This window comes from Falco rusticolus, chromosome 7 (genome assembly GCF_015220075.1).
Source record: "Falco rusticolus isolate bFalRus1 chromosome 7, bFalRus1.pri, whole genome shotgun sequence".
NCBI lineage: Eukaryota > Metazoa > Chordata > Aves > Falconiformes > Falconidae > Falco > Falco rusticolus.
The window spans coordinates 44,595,407-44,623,019 of record NC_051193.1 but is presented as its reverse complement, the minus strand read 5'-3'; the positions used below and the strand labels follow the sequence as shown (position 1 = coordinate 44,623,019).

At 34.4% G+C, this 27,613-nt stretch overlaps 1 protein-coding gene across 3 annotated transcripts in view; it reads right to left on the bottom strand.

Moving 5' to 3' along the window:
- FUT8 (fucosyltransferase 8) overlaps window positions 1–27,613 on the bottom strand; it is a 126,526-nt gene that overhangs the window by 27,308 nt on the left and 71,605 nt on the right. For all 3 annotated transcript variants that reach the window (XM_037395729.1, XM_037395730.1, XM_037395731.1), the window contains 4 exons: window positions 25,774–25,889; window positions 25,464–25,629; window positions 18,408–18,522; window positions 4,407–4,644 (listed from right to left, as the gene is read on the bottom strand). In XM_037395729.1, coding sequence (XP_037251626.1) covers window positions 4,407–4,644; window positions 18,408–18,522; window positions 25,464–25,629; window positions 25,774–25,889 — 635 coding nt within the window. The remainder of the gene's footprint in view (window positions 1–4,406; window positions 4,645–18,407; window positions 18,523–25,463; window positions 25,630–25,773; window positions 25,890–27,613) is intronic.

The following is a 27,613-nucleotide window of genomic DNA, read 5'->3' as shown; positions in this document are numbered from 1 at the left end:
CCTTCACAACAAAAACTCTACGCAATATCAGTACTTGATTTCAAGATGAACACAATTGAAACAAATACCAGACATTGCTGTTCTGCTCTGTTCTCTCAAATCACCATTCCTCAGTATGCTTCACAATCACATAAATGTGTAAGATACATATATATATGCGAAATGTGATAGATACATATAGATATAAATGAAAATGAGTATTGAAAAAGACACTAAGAATTAGAAACAGAAATGGATCAAATTTTTCTGCAGGACTTTATAAGGAAGAGTGAGATATGGGAGCAAAATATAATTCACAGAACCACATGCAAGTTAAAGTTTTTTTTTTAGTATAATACTAAATATTAATCTGATTTACATAAAAGAAAAACTACTGTCAAGGAAGATCTAGTTCATGGAATTAAACTTCCTTACTTATTGCAATAAATTCTGCAGAACTTTTATGGTTTGGGTTTGCAAATTTCATTTAGTCTTTTGATTACTGTGGCCTGATTAGCTTTAATAAATTAAACATTAATTTTGTGAAACCACAGCATCCACTTTAATTATATATATAAACATATTAGTTGATTCGTATTTTAACATTACAGTTCGATCAATACTTAAAAGCTGGCACTACCACCTAATAAAGAGCTCTGCCGTTTTTCCCCCTCTGGATACATCTGCCTTAAAAGCATTCATTCCTCAAACCACGGGTAGAGGCAAAGTCAATATTCAAAGGTAACTGCAGGAAACTATTCCGGGTTTGGTTTTTCAAGTTATCTTTCATTTTACTGGTTTGCAGCCTTCATGGAAAGGAGCACATGCTGTTATTTAAAACATGTACGTGGCTTCTTTACCTCCATATCCCTTCATTCTCCCATCATGTAATGCAGATATGACTTCTAACCATATACTAATCTGTGATTTCTATTAATCTGTTTTCTTTTCACATTTATCATATGGTCCCACTTTTTTATCTAGTTATTTTCTAGCCCTCCTTCAATGTATTGTGGGGAATAACACAACGTTACCATAAATCGGCTAGTAAAAAATGACAAAAAAAATGGTCTAACCTGTTTCAGCATGTTGCAATGATAACAGAATATTATGAACTGCCAATTAAAAATATTCATGCTCAATATAGCTATTTTAAAGAAAATTAATCAAAAATTTAATGATAAACATGTCTTCACAAGTTCTCTGAACTTTGGTTCTTATTACTAGGGAGTCACACATGCTTCTTATAACACTTCCTACCTAAATTACATAAATAGTTTGGCCACAGATATAAAGGAAAAATGAACTATGAGTAAGTTACAGTTACAGGCAAGGAACGACTTTAAAATTGAAAAAGAACAGGCATACAACCATCTCTTAAGATTTTTTTCCCTTTAGAATGACAGTATGAAAGCAAGTGAAAGGAAGAGGAAAAATTACGCCACAGTGTAAAATAACTCTTGTATTTGCCAAAACCTGAAACAGATTTCTCAGTCTTTTAACATATTTAAGCTAGAAAAACTGAACTTGACTTGTAGGAATACCATGTCAAACAAAAAGAACAACTCCTGCCAGAGATGACAAGGGATGAGATGACCCCTAATTCTCTGCACAGATGAGAACATGCCTTACTAATCTTTTGCTATCAGACTAATGTCAGCTTGCTTATTAAAATTCACCCTACTTCCCGAATTCTTAAAATATGCTAATTTCTTTTGAAACAGACAAGCTTAGCTTTTATGCCTAGTTAGGAAAGGACTGGACCAATAATATATATTCTCAGCTCACGTAAGCCTCAATCTTTTGTAGAAGAGATTACTATTATCTCAATTATTTTGCTGAAGATAGACTTCAGAAACCTCGAAACTTTATGTTGCTCATACAACTAAAATAATTGTCAAACAGATGCAATATAATTAAAAAGAAGACAGATTTCAGAAACGGTAGAAAAAAAAATTAAAGGTGTGGGTTTGCACACAAACTCTTCTTAATTTGTCCCTGTAAAGGTACAGGGAATAAAAACAAAATTAAAAAAAATCAAAATCTGTATAAATTTATAAAGACATAAAAAGCACATACAAATCTTTGACAAGATAGAGTGTCTTTCAGATTTACTGGCAATTAAGTATCCAGTGAAGACTCCTACTGAAGCCACATTGAAGCTAGTAAAAGCAATCAACTGTCAGTAGCCGCCTTCAGTGATCAGTCCACTGCAGAAGACCGGAATTTAACACGTTTACAGTGTGTGTGGCTACCCAGTAGGCTTACCATAGACACTGTCTTTCATAGCTGAATATCTTATATCTCTAGAATATCAAAATGCAAATTAGTGGCATTAGTTAATTTTTTTAAAAAGTTGATCAAGATATTGCATGAGTTCAGCCTTCAAACCATTCATTCTCATCTAGAAACTAATCTCAAAACAAAACAAAACTGTAGAGAGCTAAAAGCAAACATTGTTTGTACGTTTATCAGCAACAGCCCATATTGCAGGAAATCATGTTCTACTTTAACAGATTTTCATGAAAATATATAGTCTTTAAGGCATGTGTGCATAAGTGCTCCAGAACAGTGGTTTACAGCTTATTATGCTAAATGCAAGACACACAGAACTGCCTGCAACTAAATTCTGGGATCACATAGAGCAGTCTGCCCAGAACCATGACCAGATGGCAGTTTCAATTGCTAATTTTGCCAAACATGAATAAAACTTCAGCTGGAGTTTCAAATATCAGTTTTCCATTTCTACTTATTCTTAGAAAACATTCAACCACTTCTAAAATTTAATTTTTGGAAAATATTCTCATTCACAAAAACTTCTAGAATTTTCGAAGAAAAGTTCTGCAGCATCTTGAAACTTTGAGGAACAGACATTACTTCAATGCGCAGATGTTGTTTCAATGCGTAAACACACAAGTACGCTTACACACCAATCTGTAAATTGGATTTTGTAAATCTGGAAAAGTTAATTCGTGATTTCTAACACATTAACAGTGAAACTCTTGAAGATTCCACATGCACCAGGTATGCAGTATCCTACTGAAAAGACTGGAGATTCTGATATGTTCTGACTATCAACCACATAGGAAGATGTAAGATTCACTTGCACATATGAAGATTCATAGTTGTTATCAAAACAGGAAAACCCAACCCTTTGAAGGAATTTCTCTTTGACACAGCTTACCCCTTACTTGCCTTGTCCATAGCTTAGCCCATTCTCTACCCATTGTTAGCTTACCTATTCACGCAATACTTACATGGACTATAACTGTCAATAATAAAAAATATTATTAAAATTAACATTCCATCTGTCTGTAACCCAATTGTTTAATTATGCTTTTTTCCAAGAATCTCCTTTTATCAATGAAGACATCTCACTTCTCACTAAATTCATCTGATCTTGGGTAAGAACAGGCAGTTGTATAATTTTTGATTAACTGTGTCTTCCCTGCAGTCATTGTAACGTTTATAAATGCCCACTGTAATCCCACTTACAGATTTAGAAAAAATAAGTATATCTAAAACCAGAGGAAGAATCAACAAAATCTATGTTTTAAAAAGCTGACAATTGTTCACATAAGAATTACCTGTGCAGAAATTTAATTTTAAAACATTACTCATAGTATTTATTATAAATTGAAAGCAAAATGTCAGCATACTGCCAGGCATCTCCAGTTGAGCTGTATACCTACTCAGTTTGACCAATACCTGAAAACTCTTTAAAATATAGAGAAAAAAATATAAAAACATGCAGATGTTCACAACTTTTCAACACGCCGACCATGAGAATTCCATTAAAATGAACACTTATTTACTTTGAGACGAAGCTATCTGATCCTCCAAACATGAATGTCCACCTAAGCATTGTAGCAAAATTGTTCAGCCTAGTTTAAGAATGGACCAACTTACTGATCTACAAATAAAAAGGTATTTAACATCACCACTGTTTTTACACCCTGAATTTCAAGTCAGTTAAGTTTACATTAAAAACTATTTCAATTTCATTATTTTGTTGGTATGTGAATGACTATTTGATACCATTTTCTTTGTATTTCTTTTGCTTTGTATTTGAAACATGCTTTATTGTTTTAAAGTTTACCAACAACAGTCTGTATTTAATACTTTGTTCCCATAAAAATTGAATTCATATCTGGCACATAACACAGTGGCAGACTGCTGAAGGATTATGATTTAAATCTGAAATACAGAATTTTTATATTTTAAAAGTCTCTTCCAAAACAGAGATATCTTAATAACAATAATAGGTTTTCAATACAATGCAAAAATAAAATTTAGAAGAGACTTGCATATACAATTGCAGTCAATAGTTATTACACAGTACAGAACATTAAAAAAGAGGTATCAAAATAGTTTGTAAATGAAGCTGAAAAAAACAGGGAGAAGATATTTGAATTATTAAATCTTACCTGACCAGTGTCCAGTGGTGGTGCCTGATCTGTCAGTACATGTCTCGCTTACAGGCCTAAATACAGTCTCCCAGCCACCAGTAGCATAGCGCCAATTCTGAGACTCTAAAATAAGCGTTCTCTGAGTGCCATAAGCAATCATGAAGCAGTAGACTACATGATGAAGTTGACAGCCATAGCCACAGCCTTTGTTAATATTACACACAAGTTTCTTAGCTTTGCTGCAATCCTTTGGGTTCTGTAAGTATGGATGAAAAAGTGAAGCTGAAGAGAAGATATACACGAAGGCATACTTTTTCTGAAAAACTGTCATAAATCACACCAGCCATCCTGCTATAATACATCTCATATTAAAATGGATGAGTAAGCTTCAGCTCCATGAAAATTTTATGTGAATTCTTCACTGTGAACATGAACAGTTATTGAACATACTTCACTATCCTAACAGAAAATAGAGTACCTTCAAGATTTTAAATTACATTCTCATTTGTAAATCTGTCAGAATAACCTAACATTTGGACTCAAGGTTCACATTTCATCAACATGATTTTCAGTGCTGCAATGCTTTTTCCTTTGGCATTTTTCCAAGTTTGTTAGTTCTCTTTCAATGAGCATGCATGTCACTCAACAAAAGAAAATTTCCACCTGTCTACTAGATACAGAATAAAGCTAACGCTTATTAATGGACTGCTTCCCAGACTAACTGACCACATACCAAATACAGAATATGGAACAGATAACTGAGCAGACTGATAAAAAGACAGTATTTTAATCTGGATGCACTCTCAATAGAATAATATACAACACTTCCACAATCCAAGAAACGACAAAGGAGGTAAATGTCTACATGATGTGAATGTTATGTTTAGAAGTACAAACTAATAAACATTTTAATGTATGTGGACAACACAACCACAGAATCTACAGAAGTTCTTCTTTCTGTAAAATACAGTACTTTGCTGTACACATTCATACCTGCATGCCTCTAGACATACTTCTGCATTCCAAAAAGGTTTTCTATAAAATCTCAAGGATGAAAAGTCAGTTTTCAGTTCGGCTGCAAGACTACTGATATTTGAGTGTCAACAAAAATTGTTTCTCTTACATCTAAGCAACTTTAAATGTTTTTTTTTTCATAAATTTGCAACAAATCAGGTTTTTCCAAAAACCAACAACCACCATCCAGAGAACTGAGATCTCTCCATCTGAATAGTCTGATTCGTAAAATACTTTAAAAAAATTAGTAATTTGTTCATTCAGGTGTGTAAAAGAGGGGAAAATAGTTCAGATCTGGAAAAAAAAAAAAAAAGAGAGAAAACAAACCCTATAATGTGTTACTTCAACATTTGGGGTTTTTTTTCATTTTAAGGAAAAAAAAATGATTCAAAGCATAATTAGCTATGAAAAGCAATAAATCAAAATTTCTGTTCCTAATTTTTGTTGCTCAGATAGCAGTACTCTTGCTATCACAACATCCGATGAGTAACTTGAGACTAAACCTAACAGGTATCTTTGAGACTATAACGAATCTACTTCCCATAGTCTTTTAGGAGAGAAAAAGGGTTTTCTAGTATTGTGTGCAAGTCCACAAAGCAAGAATTCCATGAAAAAATATCTCCTCCCTAAATCTACAGACATATTTCCACCACTCAATGAAGTGCAATAATAGCAGGTGCAAGTAGTCATTTTCAGCTGTTAACTGTTCCTGTGCAGAAAATACTTCAGCTCAAAACCCAGAAAATGGTGTCTATTGTTATGTTGCTAATTTTACAACTGAAATATGGTCTAATAAAAAAAATATAAGAAGCTTCTTTCTGTCATTTAGAGAACTGTCAGAAGCAGACAGAAGTATTCAGTTGCAGAAGTTGAAAATTTGTACTTTGTGTTTATGTGTTTTTGAAAGATGTATCTAGATGTTTTAACTGCTACTTAAAAATAATTCATGCATTATATAGACTATCTCAGGAGAGTTTTAATACCTTTGTGTAACATACTATAACCAGATTGAAAAAGAACTATCATGGACAAAAGTAAACCATTAGCAAACTGTATTTACCAAAAAGCAGGACATACAAGCCTGTCACAAGGTATCAATTGACTTAGAATTTTATTTATTTATAAAATTAATTAATGATTTTGCAATATAATTTTGTTGAGACATTTAAAATCAAGATTTTTTTTTTTAAAGAAAGCACATAAACAGGGACAACAGATACATTAGAGATGTCAACAGAACCATAAAGCATTTTATTAAGACTGTCTTCCCATTTTTTTCCACATAGCAAAAACTGTCACAGAAACTAATCTTTTTGTAACTATTTTGGAAGGGGTAATCTATGAGAATGTTTAGAAAATACTAATAATGTTGTCTACACTTTCTATTACCTTTAAATGCCTGTGTCTTCTTCAAACTGAAAGCATTTAGTTGACGCCATATCTGAAGTTGTGTAAACTTAGGTAAGGTGTGCCCTTCTAACATTCTTACATGCAAATGCAGTTTCATATAATAGCTTATTAATATTATGGAAATCAAGTAGGAATCACATAAAGAAACATAACTTGATACCATGACTGCTTACTAATGCTAATATAATGCACTCACTTGGGTTCTAACTACTTGGAGACTTAACTAGAAAGTATATATATTAATATTAGTTTGTGACTTGAATAGAAAGCTAGTTAAGCTAATTTCTTTATGACTGTGGTTTTTTCAGATTTCTATACTGAAATTTTAAGACAATGCAGTATTTGAGCTTAAATCATTTCTTTAGAACTTAAAAAAAAAAAAAGTGGAGATACTTAGATGTACTGCAGTTTCAACTGGCATTTCCTGAAAAAAGGTAGAATTAATAACTGTTGAGAAGGAATGCAAATTACAATCACATTGCATGTATCATAATAGCTTGTGTGCTCATAAGCCAAAATTGCCAACCAAAGCAACCTATAAAGGTATTGAGTTGATAAAGGATAATAACAGCCAATTTCAAATCCAGTGAAGACTGCCAAGATTTTTCCTCCTGGCACAAAGTCACAGAAAAGCATTATAAATCTCTGATTTGAATGAGCAGTGCACTCTGTTCTCATCCTTAACTGCACTGCTCACCACACACACAACTGAGTTGTCTACATAATGAAGAGAGGGATGGAAGGGACCTCCGGGATTGTCAAGCCCTGTAATGTAACAGCCATAAAACTGCACTAAAAAACTTAACAAAAACCCACAAAAAAAAAAAACCAAACACCCAACGAAGCACACAAAACATACTTCAATATACAGAACTGTAGATTATCAAGCCATGCCAGAGGTTACACTTTTTATTTTTCTCAGAATTACTTCTATGGACACTGCAACCGAATACAGTAACAAATTTTTAGAACTGTAAAATGGTTAAAATCATGTATTTTTCTGGAAGAGAATGTTGCATGTCACCTAAAATAACAGTGGATTTTTATAACAGGCAAAATTGATTTGATCATCTTTCATCACTAGTACCATGGGCATACACCATTGCTCTCACAAAATTCAGGGTTTCCACTAAATTGATACAGTTAAAGTCTCAAATAAATGCAATATGCCACTCCCTCCTATTCTAAGCACTGGCAGATCCCAGCTCCCCCTCTTAAGAAGTTTTACAGTCCTTTAGGCTACAAATTACCTCTCCTGCCTAGGTTACAAGGGAAGTAGTGCATCCAGGTTTTCTCTTCAAGGGATGTATCTCCCTCATTCTTCTGTAGTACACCACAACCTTTGTAATGAGGTATGCAGGCCACATGACTGTAGCAGAGTTACAGAAGTCTGGTTGACATCTCCTTTACTAATAGAGCTGGCAAATCACCTATTATATTGCAGACCTACAAAACTGCATTAGCAATGAGAGAAATAGTAAGTAGTGTTAGCCTCGGATTTAATTAACATTCGTTGGTTTGCCTGTTTGAAGGAATGGCTGATTTTGAATAACTGACCTGATCTTCCTAAGATTCAAAATTGTTCTCCTGCATCTATTTAACAACTATTTTAACCAAACAGGAACCACTAGCCTTTAAATAAAAATTATTCAGAAGTTATTTTTAGTACCTATGGTCCGCCAAAGGAATGCTGCCATTATAAAACTTTACAAGATTAATGACACTGAAGCAGATTCTGTGCTATTATAACTGACTGCCCCAAACATGTATGCCCTGTGAAATTCAACCTTCAACTTCACTCTGCAAAAGCAGCACAGTATGAGCCTTGCCTCTTCTAAAGAAGGCATACTTCAAAATACAGGACTGTCATTCCCTACTCAAGTTCTCCAGGGCACTCAAGATTTTTGTAGACCTCTGTGTATCACATCCCCTTCTCATTTCTGCTAGCAGAATGAAATCTTCATCTAATTTTAACTCTCAGAGGTATCAAGTTCATGTATCTGATCATCCACATTACTTTCCTCTTCAAGTTTTCTAGTTTTATTATAGCCTTTCTGACAGTAAGGGACTAGAACCGCACAGTCTATCCTTGAGGCAGACCTACTGTTTAAATACTGTTGAGTACTGAGATTATATTTTCACAGAATTGTCTGTGGTAACTCCAAGATCTTGTTAATTGATGGTATTAATCAACTGTGTATGTGTATGTGCATTGAAGACTCTCTTCCCCCATGTACATAACTCAAAATTTGGTGCAGATGACTGTAAACTACAATATTAATATCCAGTCAAAGATAACACAACTGAGGTTATAGCTAATAGCATAAAATTCTGCAACTGATAGTCTCAAGCTGTTTAGCAGAAAGTTTACAGAATACTGGCGGTATTAAAGACAGACATTTCAAATAATTCATTTGAAATGCAATGATTTTATGGTCTTAATTTTCTACCTCTAATTAAATAGAAAACAACAACAACAGAGAGACTGAAATCCTGGGAAGTAATAGAATAAATCAGGACTTTTTTGTAAAAGATCTGAAGACCTGGAAAAAGTTTTGAGGGTAAATTATAGCTATAGTGGGAAATACCCATTGCTAAAAAGTGGGTGTTTATTTCTCCTGTAAACAGCAACATTTTAAATGGAACCATCAGCAAGAATCATGAGAACAGACCATATCTCTGTTCACATAATTCTACATATTAAACAAAAGAGTTAATAAGTATAATGCTCTCTAGCAAATTATTGGTACCATGAGTTCATTCTTCTTTCTTATTCCTATCAGGTGACTAAGGACTCTTGAGTAAAATACACTTCACTAACTCCATAAGCTACTGAAAGATAATGAAACACCACAGTACTTTCTTAATGTAATGTGTGGCTTCAAAATTACATGTGGTATTTTTACATTCAGATTACTAGCATACAACAATAGCAACAAAAATCAAATAAAATCAAAATTGTTAGAAACATGATAATTTGAAACATATAAACATAAGCAAAATTTTTAGTAGCAAATCAAATGTGCCCAAGACTTATTCTAGCTGGCACAGAAATGACTGCATCCATGCTATTAAACTTGCTAAACCTCTTAAAACAGGGTAGCCACTCACAGCAGATTTATGAAGAGTGTATTGTGCTAAATCTCAAACACAACCAAAGAATTGTTTGTGAGAAGGCTACTTGATGTGAGTCAAAACCATGCCAGGAACTGTTTACAGTTAAGAACTTAACAGTATAGAATATTATGTTCCAGTGCCTAGGAACATTCCCTGCCATTGTTTGACTACAGTACAAATAGTCTTAGAACTATTTCCAGGTCTCCTTCTTCTACTTCTCTTGGTGCTCAAAGAACCTTCTTCTTCAGGGCTATTCATTAGCCTGTTTACAAGAGTCAATAGGACCAGATGGGAAAGATGTCAGAAGTGCTGCCTAAATGTCTATCTTCCACCGTTTTCAAGAGTGCAGTTAACCATCAAAACTCATGACAATGGCAAAAGTAAACCGCTGTTTAACATACATTTTACTTTTACTATAAGATAAATGACCGTGGTGATTGTAAATTTCATAGAATCATAACAGAGAATCATAGAATGGTTTGGGTTAGAAGGGGCCTTAAAGATCATGTAGTTCCAACCCCCACACCATAGACAGGGACACCTTCCACTAGACCAGGTTGCTCAAAGCCCCATCCAACCTGGTTTTGAACGCTGCCAGGGATGGGCATGCACAATTTCTCTGGGCAACCTGTGCTAGTGCCTCATTATGCTCATATTGAAGAATTTCTTCCTTCTATCTAACCTAAACCTATCCTTTCTCTGTTTAAAGCCATTCTCTCTTGTCCTATCACTATGCACCCTTGTAAAACATCCCTCTCCAGCTTTCTTGTCAGCCCTTTTAGCTACTGGAAGGCTGCTGTAGGGTCTCCCTGGGGCCCCTTTCTCTTCTCCAGAATGAACAACCCCAACTGCCTCAGCCTGTCTTCCTAGGAGAGGTGCTCCAGCCCTGTGACCATCTCCACGGCCCTCCTCTGGACCTGCTCAAACAGGTCAATGTCCTTTTTATGTTGGATACAGTACTCCAAGGTGGGGTCTCATCAGAGCAGAGCAGAGGGGCAGAATCACCTCCCCTGACCTGCTGGCCATGCTACTTGTGATGCAGCCCAGGATACGGTTGGCCTTCTGGACTGTGAGCACACATTGCTGGCTCACATCCAGCTTTTCATCCACCTGTACCCCCAAGTCTTTCTCAGCAGGGCTGCTCTCAATCATTTCATCCCCCAGCCTTTATGAATACCAGGGGTTGCCCCAACCCAGGTGCAGGACAACCTCAAATTTTAAAAAGTTTAGAGAAATGTACTCTCAGCATATGCTTACTAACAAAGGTGTTACTTTTTATATTTTCAATAAATATTTTATTCCTTAATGGTACACAGTGTGCTGGAGGAGACAGTCCCACCCGAATTCTGTGGAAAATCCCATTTTTTGAGAGAACGGTGTCAATGAGAGGTGTTTCTCATTCTAGTGATCATACATCTAATTCACACCATTTTCTATCCCCCTTTTTTTTTGATGCCACTTGTAATGGTTCCTTTTCTTACCAGCTCCCCTCAATACTTGTGGGGGGGTGGGGAATGACACAACCAACCATCAACAAAAAAAATAATTGTCTTCCTTCCCTAGTCAGAAATATTATGTATTTGATTTGAGAGAGGAAGACTTACTTGCCTCTAATGTTAATTCCTCTAGCTTGCACCTACCCTCCTACAATACACAAGCTTCAGCTTATTATTATCAACTTACAGATGAGTAAAACATCCCAGCATGCAGACGGACTAACCACACTACACTCCTCAGTCCACTATATAGAAATTCTAAAGAAAACCTAATATAGATATCAGCAGCAATCACACTTGATTCAGCGGTTATTACACTAATACCATACTTTCAGATACTGAATTTACTAGGTAACTTAATGAAGATGACCCAAGACATTTCTTGACATATTCAAAAATCAAATAATTTCTACATTTAACATGTGATAGAAACTATTCAGTCCCTTTCTAAACCTTTTCAAAAAAATCAGAAAAATTGGCTTGTTGTCTGCTATTTTCTCTTCAGTTCATTCTACTTTTAAATCTGTTTTGCCCAAAAGATTAAATTTCTAAATGCTTAGATTCATTCATATGCCTACATTTTCTTTTCTAGCGTTACTGGGAAGGAATCAAATCACTCTTCCAGTGCTGGGCAATTAATTCAGAAACCTGGCAAAAATGGGAAAAGAACTGCAAAATACAGATGAGCTTACACTATCAAACAGTAAAGATGGTTCAATACACAATGAAAGAAGCTGTTCACAAAAAACATGAATAAACACCAGTGATGCACAACTACAAAAAAAAAAATCAAAGACTTTCAGTAGGTAATTCAGAACTATTAAAATATAAGTAGTAAAATAGAAAGAAAATGCACATTAAATTACAAACATTCCTGCGAATCCATCAAAAGTATAACTAAATCTTTCAATAAGTAGGTTTTGGATTGCACGGGAGGGTGGAGAACCGGGCACAGCCCTCCAACCAGTGAACTGAGCTCCTGTGGCTTTGTAAGAAATTTTCAGTTCAAGCCACACATCCAAACCTGAAGTAGGCCAGTTACAGTAACCTTACTTGACAAAATGTGTCTTAAAGACAGTTTCATTTTTTAATTAACTATTTAAATGACATCATTTCCCAAGACAATTCAAGTAATTCTGGAAGTACTAAAACTAATCAAACAAGTTTCCTATTTATTTTTAACTGTTGGATTCCTCCTACATGGATTCTTTGCTGCCTAAAGAAAGGCAAGTGCAAACTTCAGTCTTCTCCAGTTGATGCACTAGGAGTTTCTCACCTTCACCTTCCCCACGGATTTCAACAGAAAAAACTGCATTAAGAAAATGTTAAACTGATGGTGCTGTAGAAAAGAATGTAACAAGGTAACAATAACCATCTGCTAGATGCTACATTTTTAGGCATTACTAGTCTCTCAGTAAACCTGGATCTGAGACAGAATCTATTAATTGTTCTGTTCAGTGACTTCCCCTTAGACAACCACATGACTGTCATTATCTCCTTTCAATTCTGTTGACCACTAGTGGCACTGATTCTTTTACAATTAAATGAATGAGTGTATGAAAGTCAAATGACTGAAGTTTAATCAAATTACTAATAGACATAGTTGTCAAGTTTAAGACAATCATAAGACATAGCCAAATGTGTCAACATTACGAATTCATAACCATAAATCTTGACTGGATCTATGCTACCTAGCTAAGCAAGTAGCACTTGTGGCCAGGAACCCTTCAGTTAAGCTTAAGGGTATGGTGTTTTTCAACCGTTTGCCTTGCCAGTATCTAATCTTGCTTTTATCATTACAAGATGAGATTATTAAAGTATGCTATTCATAGAATCATAGAACAGTTTGGGTTGGAAGGGACCTTTAAAGGTCACCTTGTCCAACACTATTCCTAGGTCTACTACTTAATTCTATTCAGAAATTGGAACTAGCATTAATTACATTTTTCTCCTTAAGTGATTTATTAGGGTTCTATGTATTTGGACTAAAAGCCAGAAAGCTTTCAAATAAACCTGAGGATGCTGAGTCTACCACAGGAAAATAGAAAAAAGTCTGCAAAGTCTGCTCATTAAAGAAATCATCTCTTCTCCCAAAACAGTGCCCATACAGACATATAGCTGAAGTCCCTCAGCTAGTGTCTTCCTCCTCCCTAAAAAAAAAAAGTAAATACTGATGGAGAATTTTCTATGAGATTTTTTCCTCTCTGGAATTTACTTTTGCCTTTGTTTCAAATTATTTTGAATTTCTCAACACCAACAATACACTACAATTGCCACAACACACTACAATTTGTTCCTCATGAGTGACACTGAATTACTGGGAAAAGATATAATACATTAGATTTAAATTATTGAAGGATACAAGTTTACACTTTTCAAGACTGACAGTTGTGAAGTCATTTGTATATATGCAGAATGCCCAGAGCTTCTTTAATTGTTGTTGTTATTTTAGTATGAGTACTTTTATTAGAAATACATATTATTTATTTTGATGGGAAGAAAAGAAGAGAGAATTTAAATTGTTTTGTCTTAAAGATCATTGTGACATATTAAATCACCAAAAATACTGCAAAATCCAGAAACCTCAGAATAAAGTCCTGTAAGCAACTTTCTTTTCCTCGCATACATATACAATCCCAACTAAATAGTATGAATATGGCAAACTATTATAATTCATGATGTTGTTAAGTACTTAGTAACCTTTCTCACCTGCTCATATTTTTAACCTTCAAAGTTAAACAAAATGGGTTTGGTTTTTTTTTAAAAAATTAGAGGCAAAAATATTCTGCTATTGGGAGAATGTATGCTGAATCACGAACTTCCTAAATTAAACAGAACAAAAATAAGCACAAAAGGGGAAGAAAACAAACTGCTGCCCTCATAATCACTTACTCTACCACTTCCAGAACATATACTACTACAGAAGGCCTTGTCTGACTTCTCTTACACATTCTCTTCAGTCATTTCATAATGAACATCTCTGAAAATAAGGTCTTTTGGTTAAATGTAAAGGTCCTAGCTTTTTAAGTGTTGCTCTAACTACAGGGAACTAGCCAAATGTAGTCTCATTAAATCAATTTTATGGTAATGTTATCTAAATGAAGTAGCAGTCATCATTATTCACAATCATTCAGCTAAATGATTTCCCAGGGAGTTGTCCCAAAATAAAGCAGCTGTCACTGTTCAACATGTACCAGATATACAGTAATTTTATTCTTCACAACAACAACAACAACAACAAAAAATTACAAATATGTTCCACACGGTTCTTTTTGGCATGGAATTGGGGGGCACGGGTTATTAATTTTTTTATTATTTTAGTTGATTTGATAGTACAGTTACATTAGGAATAGAGGTGTATATGTTTAATTTCAGACCATGGACTGCTTTACATTGCATACTCACAGTCAGCCCTGTACTCTTCAACATCCTGAAACCCACACTAGAAAATAAGTCAACTTGGCTTCCAAATGTGTAGTCACAGACATATTCTAGTTTTGCATGATTACTTGCAACTATGATTCAACACGGAGATAATTCAGTCTTTAGAAGGGCTCCAAAAGCTTATGTCTGGCTTAGAGGCATATAGGCAAGAGTGGATCCTTCATTGTTTTCAGACAGAGGAATAATAATAAAAAGGAAAACAGAGATGGTAGTAATTGTATATATGAGTGACCCATCTCAAAGACTGTAACTGCTCATAAAAAAAGAGTATTTTCTATCTTTGAAGAGTTGGCTAAGTTTCCAAACCAACTTTGAGTAATGTGGCACACTGAGAATTACCACACCTTCAGGTTTGAATCTTTTATATGACTGATGGCAATAGTATACACCTGGAGGTAAATGAGCATCCATAAACATACGTAGGCATCAAACCATCCTATCCAATTTCCTGCTACAGTGTAATTTTTCTGGGGTTTTGTTTTTGGGGTTTCTTTGGGTCTTTTAACAACCTTCAAAGAAACAAAGTAGTCATGGAGTAAGGGACAAAGATCAAATCCAGATTATAAAAAATGAGCAAGAAGTGGCAAATACACAGAGAAGTTGTTTCTAGTTATCTTAGCAGGACTAGCACCTTGCATGAAACATGGAAGAACTGGTAAAAGGCAAAGCCATTAAATTAAAAGTCTAAGACATTTTAATTAGTCAAGCCTAGAGAAGATTGTCATGAATTCCAGAAGAAACTAATCAAAGTAAACAGCATGACTTATGACAAATGAAATTTTGTATTGATAACTAAAATTAAAGTAATCATGGTGGAAGAAAAAAATACTCAAGTTTCAAAATTCAGCTGAATTAAAAATTTTGGGCATCATTTTCAATAGCTCCATGGTGACATGAACTCAAGGGGGACAGACCTATTACTAGCTAATACCTTAGACTGAAAAAAAACCCAAAAAAACCCCAGGAAGATAAGAAAAAAATGTATTTTGGTGCTATTCTATAAATCAATAGTCTATTGTAATTTCTCAGCTAGTGGATGCTCACTTCTAATAGCCTGGTGAAGAATTAGTGTTAAGGGAAGACATCAGGAAGAAAAAATGAAAGGTATTATAAATTCTCATACACAAAGAATGATTGAAAATGTTAGGTATGTTTAACCTGAAAAGGTATTAATAAAAAGAAACACTGTAAGCATATAAAAGAAAGAATAGTTTAGCAAGAGAAGGCTCATCACTTATGTCTGTTTCATATTTTATTACAATAAAAACCGAGCATCCAATACAGCTAAAATGTTTCAACTAACTTGAAAGACATATTAACAGGGTAATACTATTTGTTCATGAAATACCCAAATAATTTTGAATATGTTGTTGCATATTTGCTATCCCCAAGAATTTAGTGCTGTTTTTGATGACCTGCACAATTATAATGCTAAAAATGTCAACAACTATAGAAGCTAGAATTGGAAAATATGTATCACCATTCCTCAACTTAAACCTCCGAGATAGTTACTAAGGAAATACAAGTCCTTCCTGTATAATTTCTATATCCTTCCATGTGAAACAGTCATATGCAACTTGATGTGCAGCAGTAATACATTTATATGTTTCTAATTTCTATAATCTACCAGTAATGGCTTATTAAAAACAAAAATCAAAGTAATTTCCAATGTAATATAGAAAATACTAGAACTTTAATAAATAAATAATGAGGGAAATACTCATTTTCTTATGTGTTTCTCAGTGTGATAGGATGAACCCATAATGATTAATTTCATATTTTAAATGCATAAATATGAAAAAAGCTCAGTTCTTCCCATGACATTATTTTATTGATTTCTGAAATTTATAAATAAACCAGAAACAAAAGTGGCCTGTATGATGGAAATTGAGCCAAGCATGTTAGACCTGTTCTAATTCTGCACCTAATGCCACAACTTTCTGTAAATTACCTGCTCACATTAATCATCATGTTTCCTTATTAGGGAATGAGGATAAAGATAGTTACCTTTCTTGGTAAAGTGCCTGACTATATAATACAGTTTCTGAAAGGCTTTATTTGATTGTGCTACAAATATGAAATATTAAGATTATATATGTGTTGTGACTTGGCATTGGTTTCATTCTTGATATTGTTTCTACTACTTTTTTTAAATGAGAATAAATTACCACTATACAAAAGAAAGCCTTTTATCAGACTACAGGCATCTAAATAAATTTTAGAAGCAGCTAATTAGGCTCTCAGCTCTTCGCTCAGTAAGTAAATTTTTTTCAAATTCACTAGAAAACAATGTAAGCATTTATTTAATGCTTTAATTTTGAGCTTTTGTTCTCCTAACCTCCTTTGACTTTTATTATTCATTGTACGGACTTGGAGGTCCTAGTTTTGAACTAAGGCCCTGAACACTGTAAAATGTGCAACAGGAAGACAATCACTCTCCAGAGACATATACACACTTAGATAAGACAACAAATGGATGCAATGGAAGAAGAGAAAAAGGTACAGACAGACCATATTTATCAGCATGAAAAGCAGTTACAGTACAACATTGCCAAACAGTGACATCAAAAATGAAAGACTAAGGAACAGTTCTCAAGGAGCTGAAGGAAGATAATAACATGATGTCTCCTGTAAAATTTACAGGGAGTTTTTTCCACGGAAGGGTGTCTTTTTTTATTTAACAAGCAGCAAATACACAGCTTGATCACAGAAGAGGTTTCAATAGCTGAACTGTGAAATAATGAAAATCTGAGAACCTCATTCAGCTATTTACATAGAGAATTAGGGGTGACCATACAAAACAGTAGAGAGGTGCAAGGAAATACTTGCATACATGCCAGGAAAAACAAACCAAGTAAAAATAAAATTGACTACATCTAACATTTTTGATCACTATATTAATAGGTGCATGCATTCATACATGAATTTAAGTCCCAAAACCTTCAGATCAACATCTGTTTAAATTTTATAGCCACACAATAGGACATTTTTAAAAAGGCTAATATGAGCATCTATGAGAAGTCTCACTCATCTGTTGAAACAGTCAAGGACTGGACAATATACTATACAAGCACTCCAATTTTGCATACTTATATTTTTTAAAATGGCTGCGTGTTCGGAAGTTCCATACAAGGACTTTCATATTTTCATTTTTAACACTATGCAAACATATGTATGCATTCTGATACTCTGAAGCATAAAAAACCAGGAACCAGAGACCTATGTTTTATAATAAAACAAAGAATCCAAACAGGTAAAATCAGCCCAGTGAAAACCACAGATAAAAAACCAACAATACCAACCAATAATCAAAAACCCACAAATAAACAAAATCAACCAACAACAAAACCCAAAACCCAAAGATTTGCTTGAAATACTGTCATTCAATATACATATAAAATAATGTTTGAAACATATGTTCTAATTTCTTTTGTAATTCATTTACATACATTCACTTAAAATTGTCATGCAATTCTATTGCAAGCATATTGCTAAAATAAAAAACGTTTACCTTGATTTAAAAGCTCTACCCTCTTACCTGTAGATAAGTTATTCTCCTCTGTACCAAATCTGTTAGATCTTTGGCCTCTTTTTCTCGCCAATCTCCTGCTCCATCTGTTTGACTGAGGTAGTACAAGTCAGTCATTATTGACCTGTAAGCAACAATGGAAAGCCATCTTAAAAAAATGGGAAACAATTTTAACATTACTAAATTGGATTAGATGAAAACAAAGACAAATTAAACAGGTATTTCAATTATAGCTTCAAAAACAGTTTCTTCATGCCACCTCCCACCCCACAATCCAAACAACAGCGAAGAAAGACTCTGTCCTCCATTTAACATATGTTCCACACCAATTACAGTATTAAACAGAAGATGAATTAGAAAAACTCTTGGGCCTGCTATAAAGCATTTGTTTCTGGTATATACTAAAGGAAACTAAAAAGAAAGAATAGTTCTGTGCTAGATACATTATCCAGTGGCTCCAGATGAAAGTGCAACAGTGATTCCTACAGTGGTTTCTATTTTAGTGCATTATTACTTTGCCTCCTACAATCATCTTACTATGCTTCTATACAATGTAATATTACAAGTGTCTTTAGCACAGCAACGACAGTAACCCTTCTATTTTTGTCAGTTAAAGCTAACTATAGAACATTATTACAAGGTTTACATTTAGTAAACAGTATTTTCTACAGTATGGAGCTCCTTCTGGCTCTGGAACAAGATAAGCCTTCTGCCTGCTTAGAATGACTGCACGCTACTAATACCCACATGGAAAAAAAATAAAAATTCAAAATCTAAAACAGACTCATGGCCGTATTACAAGTCTAGACTACAGAATGTGAATTTTATGAAACTATCAAATATTAAATTGAGGTTACCTACTACACTAAAGATTGTTTTTCTTTGGGTTAACACATCTCAATGGCCAAATAAGAGGATAAAGAACTCCTTGTCATGACAAGAAAGATGGTATATGACATATATTTGCTAAGATTAGCCAGGAATTTTGTGAAAAACAGCCCAAACAGTACCAGCCAGGAAAAGATTTTATGTCTATTGTTTTGGGAGGAAAAAGAAAACTAGAGACAAACTATTAAAAATATTTATAAAAACATTAATGGCTAGTCTACAAGTAACCAGTAGTTCAACTCAGAACCAATAATTTCAGAGTTGGCTTTACAGATGGAGAATATTTAAAATTGCTAAACATTTCTCCATAACAATGCTGAGGTTCTAAGTTTGAATCAGTTTTCTTAATTCTTTCATCTGGACTTCAGATGTTGCAATTTATTGCCTGAAAAGCTTGATCACTAGGAAGAGCTGCAACAGAACAAAAGCAGAGAAATTTGGGAGGTGACAAAAAAGAGTGTGAGCCAAGATAAGAATATTTCCTAAAAACCTTTGAAGTGGTCTCGTTAGTGAAGTAATATAAGACACCATTGTTGTCAGCACTTAGTACTAGAACCACAAACTCCATTAGCTAAGCTTATCCCCTGAAAACAAGGCTAGTAAGTGAGAAAGGAGCAGATGACATATCTCTGCTAGATAACTATTTCCATTGACACGGTATTTAAACAGTAAATACTGAGATAAATAAAACTCGGGCAGAGCCACTTTTATCAGCAGAGTTATCAGACAACCTTCTCTTGCTAATAACGATCTATGGATCTATAGCTTTCCACTCTTATACACTCATTCTGGTTTTCATGCCCATACTTCTACACAGGATCACAGTGACAATGATTTACTGTATCATCTACTGTTGCTGTATTAAACACTATACCCAAGTTGTTCAGCAGCCCTAGTGTTCACCTTCTGTCAATCAATTGGTAGTACCATATTTATATTCTGATCTCAAGTTGTATAAGTTGAATTTTCTTTTACAAGGTAACTGAGCTTGAAACACACTATTCTGGCTTTGTATGAACAATTTAAACAATTCAAAGTATCATCAGGTAACTAGATCCAAATGACAAACTATTAAAGACACTTAATACTCAAAGTAACATGTTAACACAGTTTAGGGACAATAAGAACCAAATTAAAAATTAATGATGCTGTAGATCTAACGCAATGTATTATATACAAATAACTGAACAGATAAAAGAGTCTGCTCCTCTTAAAGCAGTGTTTTTCAATTTATAGAAAGCATTACAGGCTAGTAGGCAAATTAAAAAAGGAAACCCATGCATTTTCTTGGGAGTTTAAATATATTTTTCTTCCTAATCAGGATGCAATCATGTTGGATGTTTAAAGAAAAACTATAAAATTCAGGTCTAAACATTAAAAAAAATTCTCTACTAGCATTAAAAGCAGCTTCACAACCACAGCCACATTTTAAACAATTTTCAAATACTCTTTCACTGGTCTTAAAAAAGTCTTTTCTGTACTTGTAAGTAATCAGTATACTCTCACTTCATAGAAATATATTCCTATTAAATGTTGGCATAAAATAACTGAAAATATAAAACCTACCAACAACAAAAAAAAACAAAAACAAAAAAACCCAACCCAAACCACAAAACTCTCAGCAGTTAATTAATTTTTCCTATTTCTATGGAAAAAAAAGTCTGGTCCAAATTTTATTTATTATATTACTGGCCATGGTGACCATGACAAAGCAAAGGCAGTAGGTAAATTTAAATAATCCACCTAACAGGTGAAATATAATTCTTCTCCATCACTTTTGACGTAAAAAGAATGATGAGAGAGTCCTTACACAGCCTGAATGACTCAACACTTCAGGGAAAGGCAGCAGCTTAGCTCAGTACAAACCATAAAGAAAAACAAATAATTTGTGGGAAATTTTATGAATTAATGAAAGAGTTTTCAGACAGTATCCACAATCTTTTTTTAAAAAAATATTTACTCTTACAAAACTGAAGTAAACCAGGAACTGAAAAATTCTCAGGTGTTATTACACAGAAATTGTTACAGGGTAGTGCAATTTTAAGACACTTTCAGTCACAGACACCTCCTTTCTTTGATTGCTACTGCTGGGAAATGTGCATTTTTTAGGTTTACATCTGCTAGCTTCTTTTGAGTGTCACAGACCATCATGATGGCTTACTGATACAGATTTAGAATAGACACAGTAATACCAAAGACCAGAGTCCATGTGGGGAGCTAAAAAGTAGAGGGACTGACGATCCATCAGCCCAAGACAGCAACATGCAGACAAAAGACCAGCCTCACAGGATTATTAGAGGCTACTGCGGGTAGTAAAATGGCAGAAAGGATTTCATACAGTGGCACTCATGGAAATTTAGTAAGTCAAACTTGGTCTTTCATTATGTTACTAATCAATAATATCAACTTGTTATTTCTGTTTCATACCACAAACTAATTCTTTGAGGTGCTCTTAAAAGCATTTTGCTTCTGGAAAGCAGAATGAAGTAAAGAATCTGGCCCTGTATTTCACCTGCGTTTGACTCACAAATAAAGAGTGGAGGATGGGCATTTTAAACACATTTTTAAAGATCAGTCTAGACATTTATTCCAGCCATATGACAAAATTTAAACCTCCTAGAAACTTTACATCAACAAATAAAAACTCGAAGGAAAAAAATGTTGATGTGTTCCACCAAATTTAAAGGAAATAATGTGAAAATACACCCAAACACTATGCCTCAAACCTTGGCCAGCTACCACAAAAGCCCTGGAGACAGCTGTTCCCCAGCAGGAGAAGGAATGAAACTATCTCAGTAACTGCCAGTTTGCAAATAATGTAACACAAACATAAAAAACAACAATGATCACTAGGCAATTAATGTGTTCTTTTTTGATAACTTTGTATCAAATAGTCTTTCCACAGTTAAGATGAAGTTACTCTCAAAAACCCTCTTCCCTATGGCAAGGACAAGAACACAATTACATATTCCATACTGCAAGAAGCTCCGCCTTGGGCTACATTGTTTCTTAAACAGAATCAGCAGTGAAATACTGGACAAAAACATCTGCCAACACCAGCACACTCTGGGAGAAAACCACACAACCCCTAGGACACAGAATTAAGGCATCCAGCAAGAAGCACTGTCATATTAGTAGCAGACCATTTGCCTAACAGTACAAGGACTAACTAATACCACTTATTCAGAGTCACAGAGACTGTCTATCATCTCTTAAAAAGCAAGTCTTCTCTATGATACAACAGACTTCCCTCACAACAAACAAAAATATTAGCCACTTTCCCTACACAACTCTCTCATCACTTGATGTGGGAAAGCAGATAAGGAGGGCATTACAAACTGCTTTAAGTACTTATAATTAACACTAATCTATCTAATCCAAGTATTAGTTTATAATATATATTAAAATATTTAAAATGCATGTTTATGTATTTAATATATATATAAAAATATATAAAAATAAGCAATACCAGCTTCACACGCTGTGTTCTATTTATCTAAGATACATAGGTAACAACTTTTTAAGACAACACCATCAACAGAAGGGCATTCAGCAACTTGTTAAATCCCTTAAAAAAAGAAACAAGTGCACATGTACTTTGAAAAACGAAAAAACCAACCAAGCAAGCAAACCCATCCACCCACAAAACGTAACAGCAATAACAAAAACACTGCTCCAGAAAGCTATGATTCTCAGAGTGAATGAGAGCATCTGATTTGCTCATTCTAAACTTATGTTATTTTCCTTTCAGGTAGACCGTGTGGAGGTAAAAAGAGACTGCTCCTTCACTGGGGAGCTACTGTGCATCCTAAGGGAAAAGAACACCCCAGAAGCAGCAATACACCAAAGGTCAAAGGATGTGCCCACAAGTAGCTGGGAGTTTTCCTGCAGCTCACTCAGCAAGACTGAAAGATTAGAGGGAAAGAAGCAGGCAGCCTGACCTCAAAGATGAAAGAGTGAACCTCCTCGGGACTAGAGGCAACCGAGAAGAGCATTCTGCAATATAAGACTATTTGATTACTTGAAGCCACTGTTGTAAATACACCAAGAACACAGCCTGAATGTTGTAGAATTTTTTTTATCTGTTTTCTTTTATGCAAGTCCTTTCAATTTCCATACTGTAAAAAAAATACCTGTCTACATTTTATTTTGGTAAAACCTAGCTCCTGGCTGTTTGGTTTTAACTTAAATGACTTCAGACTTCTTTGGGAACCTCACCACACAGAAAGGTCTACACAAATCTACTAGTACTAAAACTCAGCAGACTCCAAGACATTCTGCTTTTGATAACCGCTGTGTCAGTCTAAAGAATACTTTTATTCAACAAGAAAGTTCTTAAGTACAGGGGGAAAAAAAAGAGCATGTGTGATTGCCTGCATCATACAAACTCCTTAGCGTACCACAGTGGTTTCAGACTTTCACAATGGGGCTCACCTCATAACTTCCAGAGGTCTACCCAGCAGACTTTCATTATTCAATGCAAAGGAGTGTGCATTTCTAGTATGGGTTTCACCTCATCCTAAAGTACAGACAGATGTGATAATAAGGCTGTCAAAAATACAGAAACTTGCAAGCTGGGCTTAATGAATTAAAAGTATTGGTGTAGGAAGGAAAGGGAGAAGAAACGGATTAATTCTGGGAGGCAGGGACAAAAACTTCTCACATTAAACATACAATATCATTCAAGGTTCCACTGTGGCAACTGCCTGATGTGATCCTCGCTATATAAACAGAGAAGTCATGTGTACACAAGTTATTTTGTTCCCATAATGGACATCAGTAAGTCTGGCATCAGACTACTTGCTCCTGTTTTGGCAGAGATAGTTTAAAAGGTACATCAGGAATCAATGACCTGAAGTCTAAGAAACCCAAACGGAAATAACTCCTCTGGAGAACAAGTATTTCTAAATTGAGTTAACTATTGAAAGAAACTGTCCAGGGAAGTAACAGCTTCTCTGTCAGTTGACTGTTTAACCGAAGACCTGTCTTTTGGAAAAATCTGCCTCAGCCAAGCATACTTTTATTTCAGCCAAACATACATAACTGTACTCAGCAGAGAAATAATTGGATTAAATGTAATAGCTTATTTTATATAGATAATAACTCTTGATAGAGTAGTCCCTTCTCACTTTAAACTCCATCAATCTGTGAGAAACTGGGTTTTGGAATTGTAGAATATTAAATTACAAAATTTAATGGACTATATTATTTGTCCATATTAATAATAAAATACATATTATTTTTCAACTGTATTTTAAATAGTGTTTATATTCTTTCCAAAGAACAGAAAATTATATTTTTTTTCTTTTATTACAATATTATTCTTGATGCTTTACTACTGATGTTCACACATGCAGATCTCAGCTTTTTGGGGGAAAGAGATACTTGTTTAAGGTGGTAATTCAGTTAATTCAACTATTTTCTTATGACTGTTTACTAAAGAGACACAAATTGCCATTGCAATTCTGTTAGAAACAGAGTTATAAATATACTAGGCTTACAGACAGATTTTACTGAATTTTTAACAGTGCCAGGATTAATTTTGTTCAGTATGAACAAAACCCATACAGAATGTTTTAGTGTAACATAAAAGGTACTTCAACAATGGGGGGCCAGAAGATCAACCAACAACAAATGAAAATACAATCCCAATACATCTTTGAATGACCTGACAGTGTAATTAAAGGTCATTTCTATCTGAAATACTCTGTTAAAATTCTGATTACAAAAAGTAGTGACTTTTCCAAATGAAAATTAGTCCTGAAACTAAGATATTATCCAATTTTAAAGTAGTCCAAATTATAAAATAGCCCATTGATAAATGTAACTTGATTTTTTAATGCTTTTGTGATATGTACAAATATGCACATATATAGATGGATGCAATTGAAAAGCAGCAACTAGCATCCAGTACCCAGGTCTTCTGATTAAAAAAAAAATTAAAATGTATCAAGTCAAAGGGTGATACTCTAAGCTGTAGTGTCATAAGTTGGTTATAAACTTTATGTCCCATGAAACACAAGTAATACTTTTATATCCATGTTTCAGGCAAGATATTTTAGCCCACATACCAGTAATTTATCCCAAGAGATTTATTTTTAAGCAGTATATCAGTAGTTTACTTAAATCAATACACAATCCTTAGAACATATATGCATAATCAACTAATACATGTACCTTTCCTGATGACCCAAATCAGACAGAAATTCATCAATGCGTCTTTGCAGTTCACTTCCTTCTAGATTTTTCAACTTCTTCAATTCACTCTGGAGGAAAAACCAAAGTTCCTTAGCACCATTTTCAATCCTCCTTCTCAGTATTTCATGGTCTTTTCCAAGGCCTCCTATTAAAAAGCAACAACAACAAAAAAAAACAACACCAGAAAAGCATAATCACTTGTAGCTGGATTATTGTTAAGAAACCAATGTATTTGTGATATGGAATACTAAAACTTGTTTAGAAGGAAAAGAAAAACTTATCTACCAACCATCTCCTGTCCGCTTCTTATAGTTCTCTATCTGTTCTTTGGCCTTTAAAAGTTGCTCCTCTAAAGCATGTACCTTTCCTGCAGCTGGTCCTTGATCAATGGGACCATCTGGTATCCTAGGAAATAGAAAATAAAGAAATTACATGACTTAGAAATATATTGGTTATTTGATAAATTACTTGCATTAACAGCTCAGTTCTCCTCTCATATTTGTTCTACACTGCTTTGCTGATAGGCTTTCCTGGCAATTTTTAAAAAACAGAAGATATTAAACATATTAACATAAATACAGATTTTTGAAAGGCAATTCCATAGAAGAAAAACATTGCATAACACAGTTACAGCACACAGACTCAACCTGGTGCTAAACTGTGCTGTTTACAAGACTTCCACTCATTGACAAGATCAATCCTAGGCTCTACTTGTGAAAATAGTATTTGCAGCAGCTTAACTGAGACCACTTCATGGGCCGACTGGCACACAAGCAAAGCCTAATTGAAGGATGTTCCTTCACAAAACTCAAGTTCTAGCTACTTTTTATATTCACACATGAAATACATTCTGGTCTTGAATGCTGGCCATATATTCTTAGAGAAGCAGAGGTCCAGCACTGGAACTCCACTTTCAAGTTAAATCTTCCTACATATTGGCACAAGATGATTTCACTGTATTTACTGGACTCGGAACAAAATCTTGGCTTCTTAAATATACAATCATGATTTTTTTTATGACAACTCTAGTATTCTAAACTGTTGATCACCTTAAACAACACCAGCAACTATAACAACTGTGTGAGCACAGGAGAAGTATGGAAACACGTATCCAGAAATCTATGAGCCATAAATCAGCCCTGAAGCTATTACTGAGGTTTGCTCATAATCTCAGCTTGAAACCACATACTAATACACTGAAAACATTGAAGTACAGAAATAAGAGGCTATCTTCTATTTGCCTCACTAAGTAAAAATCAATGCAGTGAAAATAAAACCCCCTTTCATATCTAGAGAAATGATACTTCTGGTGGATCCAAGGATTAAAAATTATTCCACATTTTATTAAGACTTTTATAACACCTGGCCCTGAAATGGAAAAGAGGAAGCAGATGTGTAAGGAAAAGTCTTATGGACTGTAAAGAATACAGAATTCTTTCAGACCATGAAGACGATTCTTCATTCATAATGGAATGTGAGCATAAAAAGAAAGGAATATTCTCTCCACACACATACACATGGAGATTCAAGGCACCATACGGGAAGACTCCTTGCCAGACATCTAGCATAAAGTACTGGTCAGAAGCAGTATCTTCACCCTAAAGATGAAATGACAGCATTCTAAAGATGCTACTGAGATGTCTTTAACGTCTCTCAGATCTGGATAATTAAATACCAATAAAAACTTATGAACTGATGAAATTTCCATTTGAAGAGACTAAATACCTAGTATGAGCATCAGAAAGGTATATAACAGGAAGCATAGAATTTAAGCCCCTTTTTTCAGAGGTGGGTGGGAGAGGTGGAAAAGGAAGCTACCTAGCCTGACAGAAATTTAGTAAAAAATCCTGCATTCTTAAAGCTCTCTATTGAAAGCAAATTAGAAATAATTAAATTATTACAAAACTATTGTGTTTTAAAACTACCATGGTAAATAAAAAAGAATTAACAGTAATTGCTCATATAATCTTTTCTTTTATACACTGAGGAACAAGCACAACGAAACTGAGGAAAATATTTTAATCTTAAACACGTGCACTCCATAAATACATTCCCTCTGTATGAACAATCCATTTATGAATTTGCTTCTGCAACAAACGCACAGTATGATATCAAACTGAGACATGGTA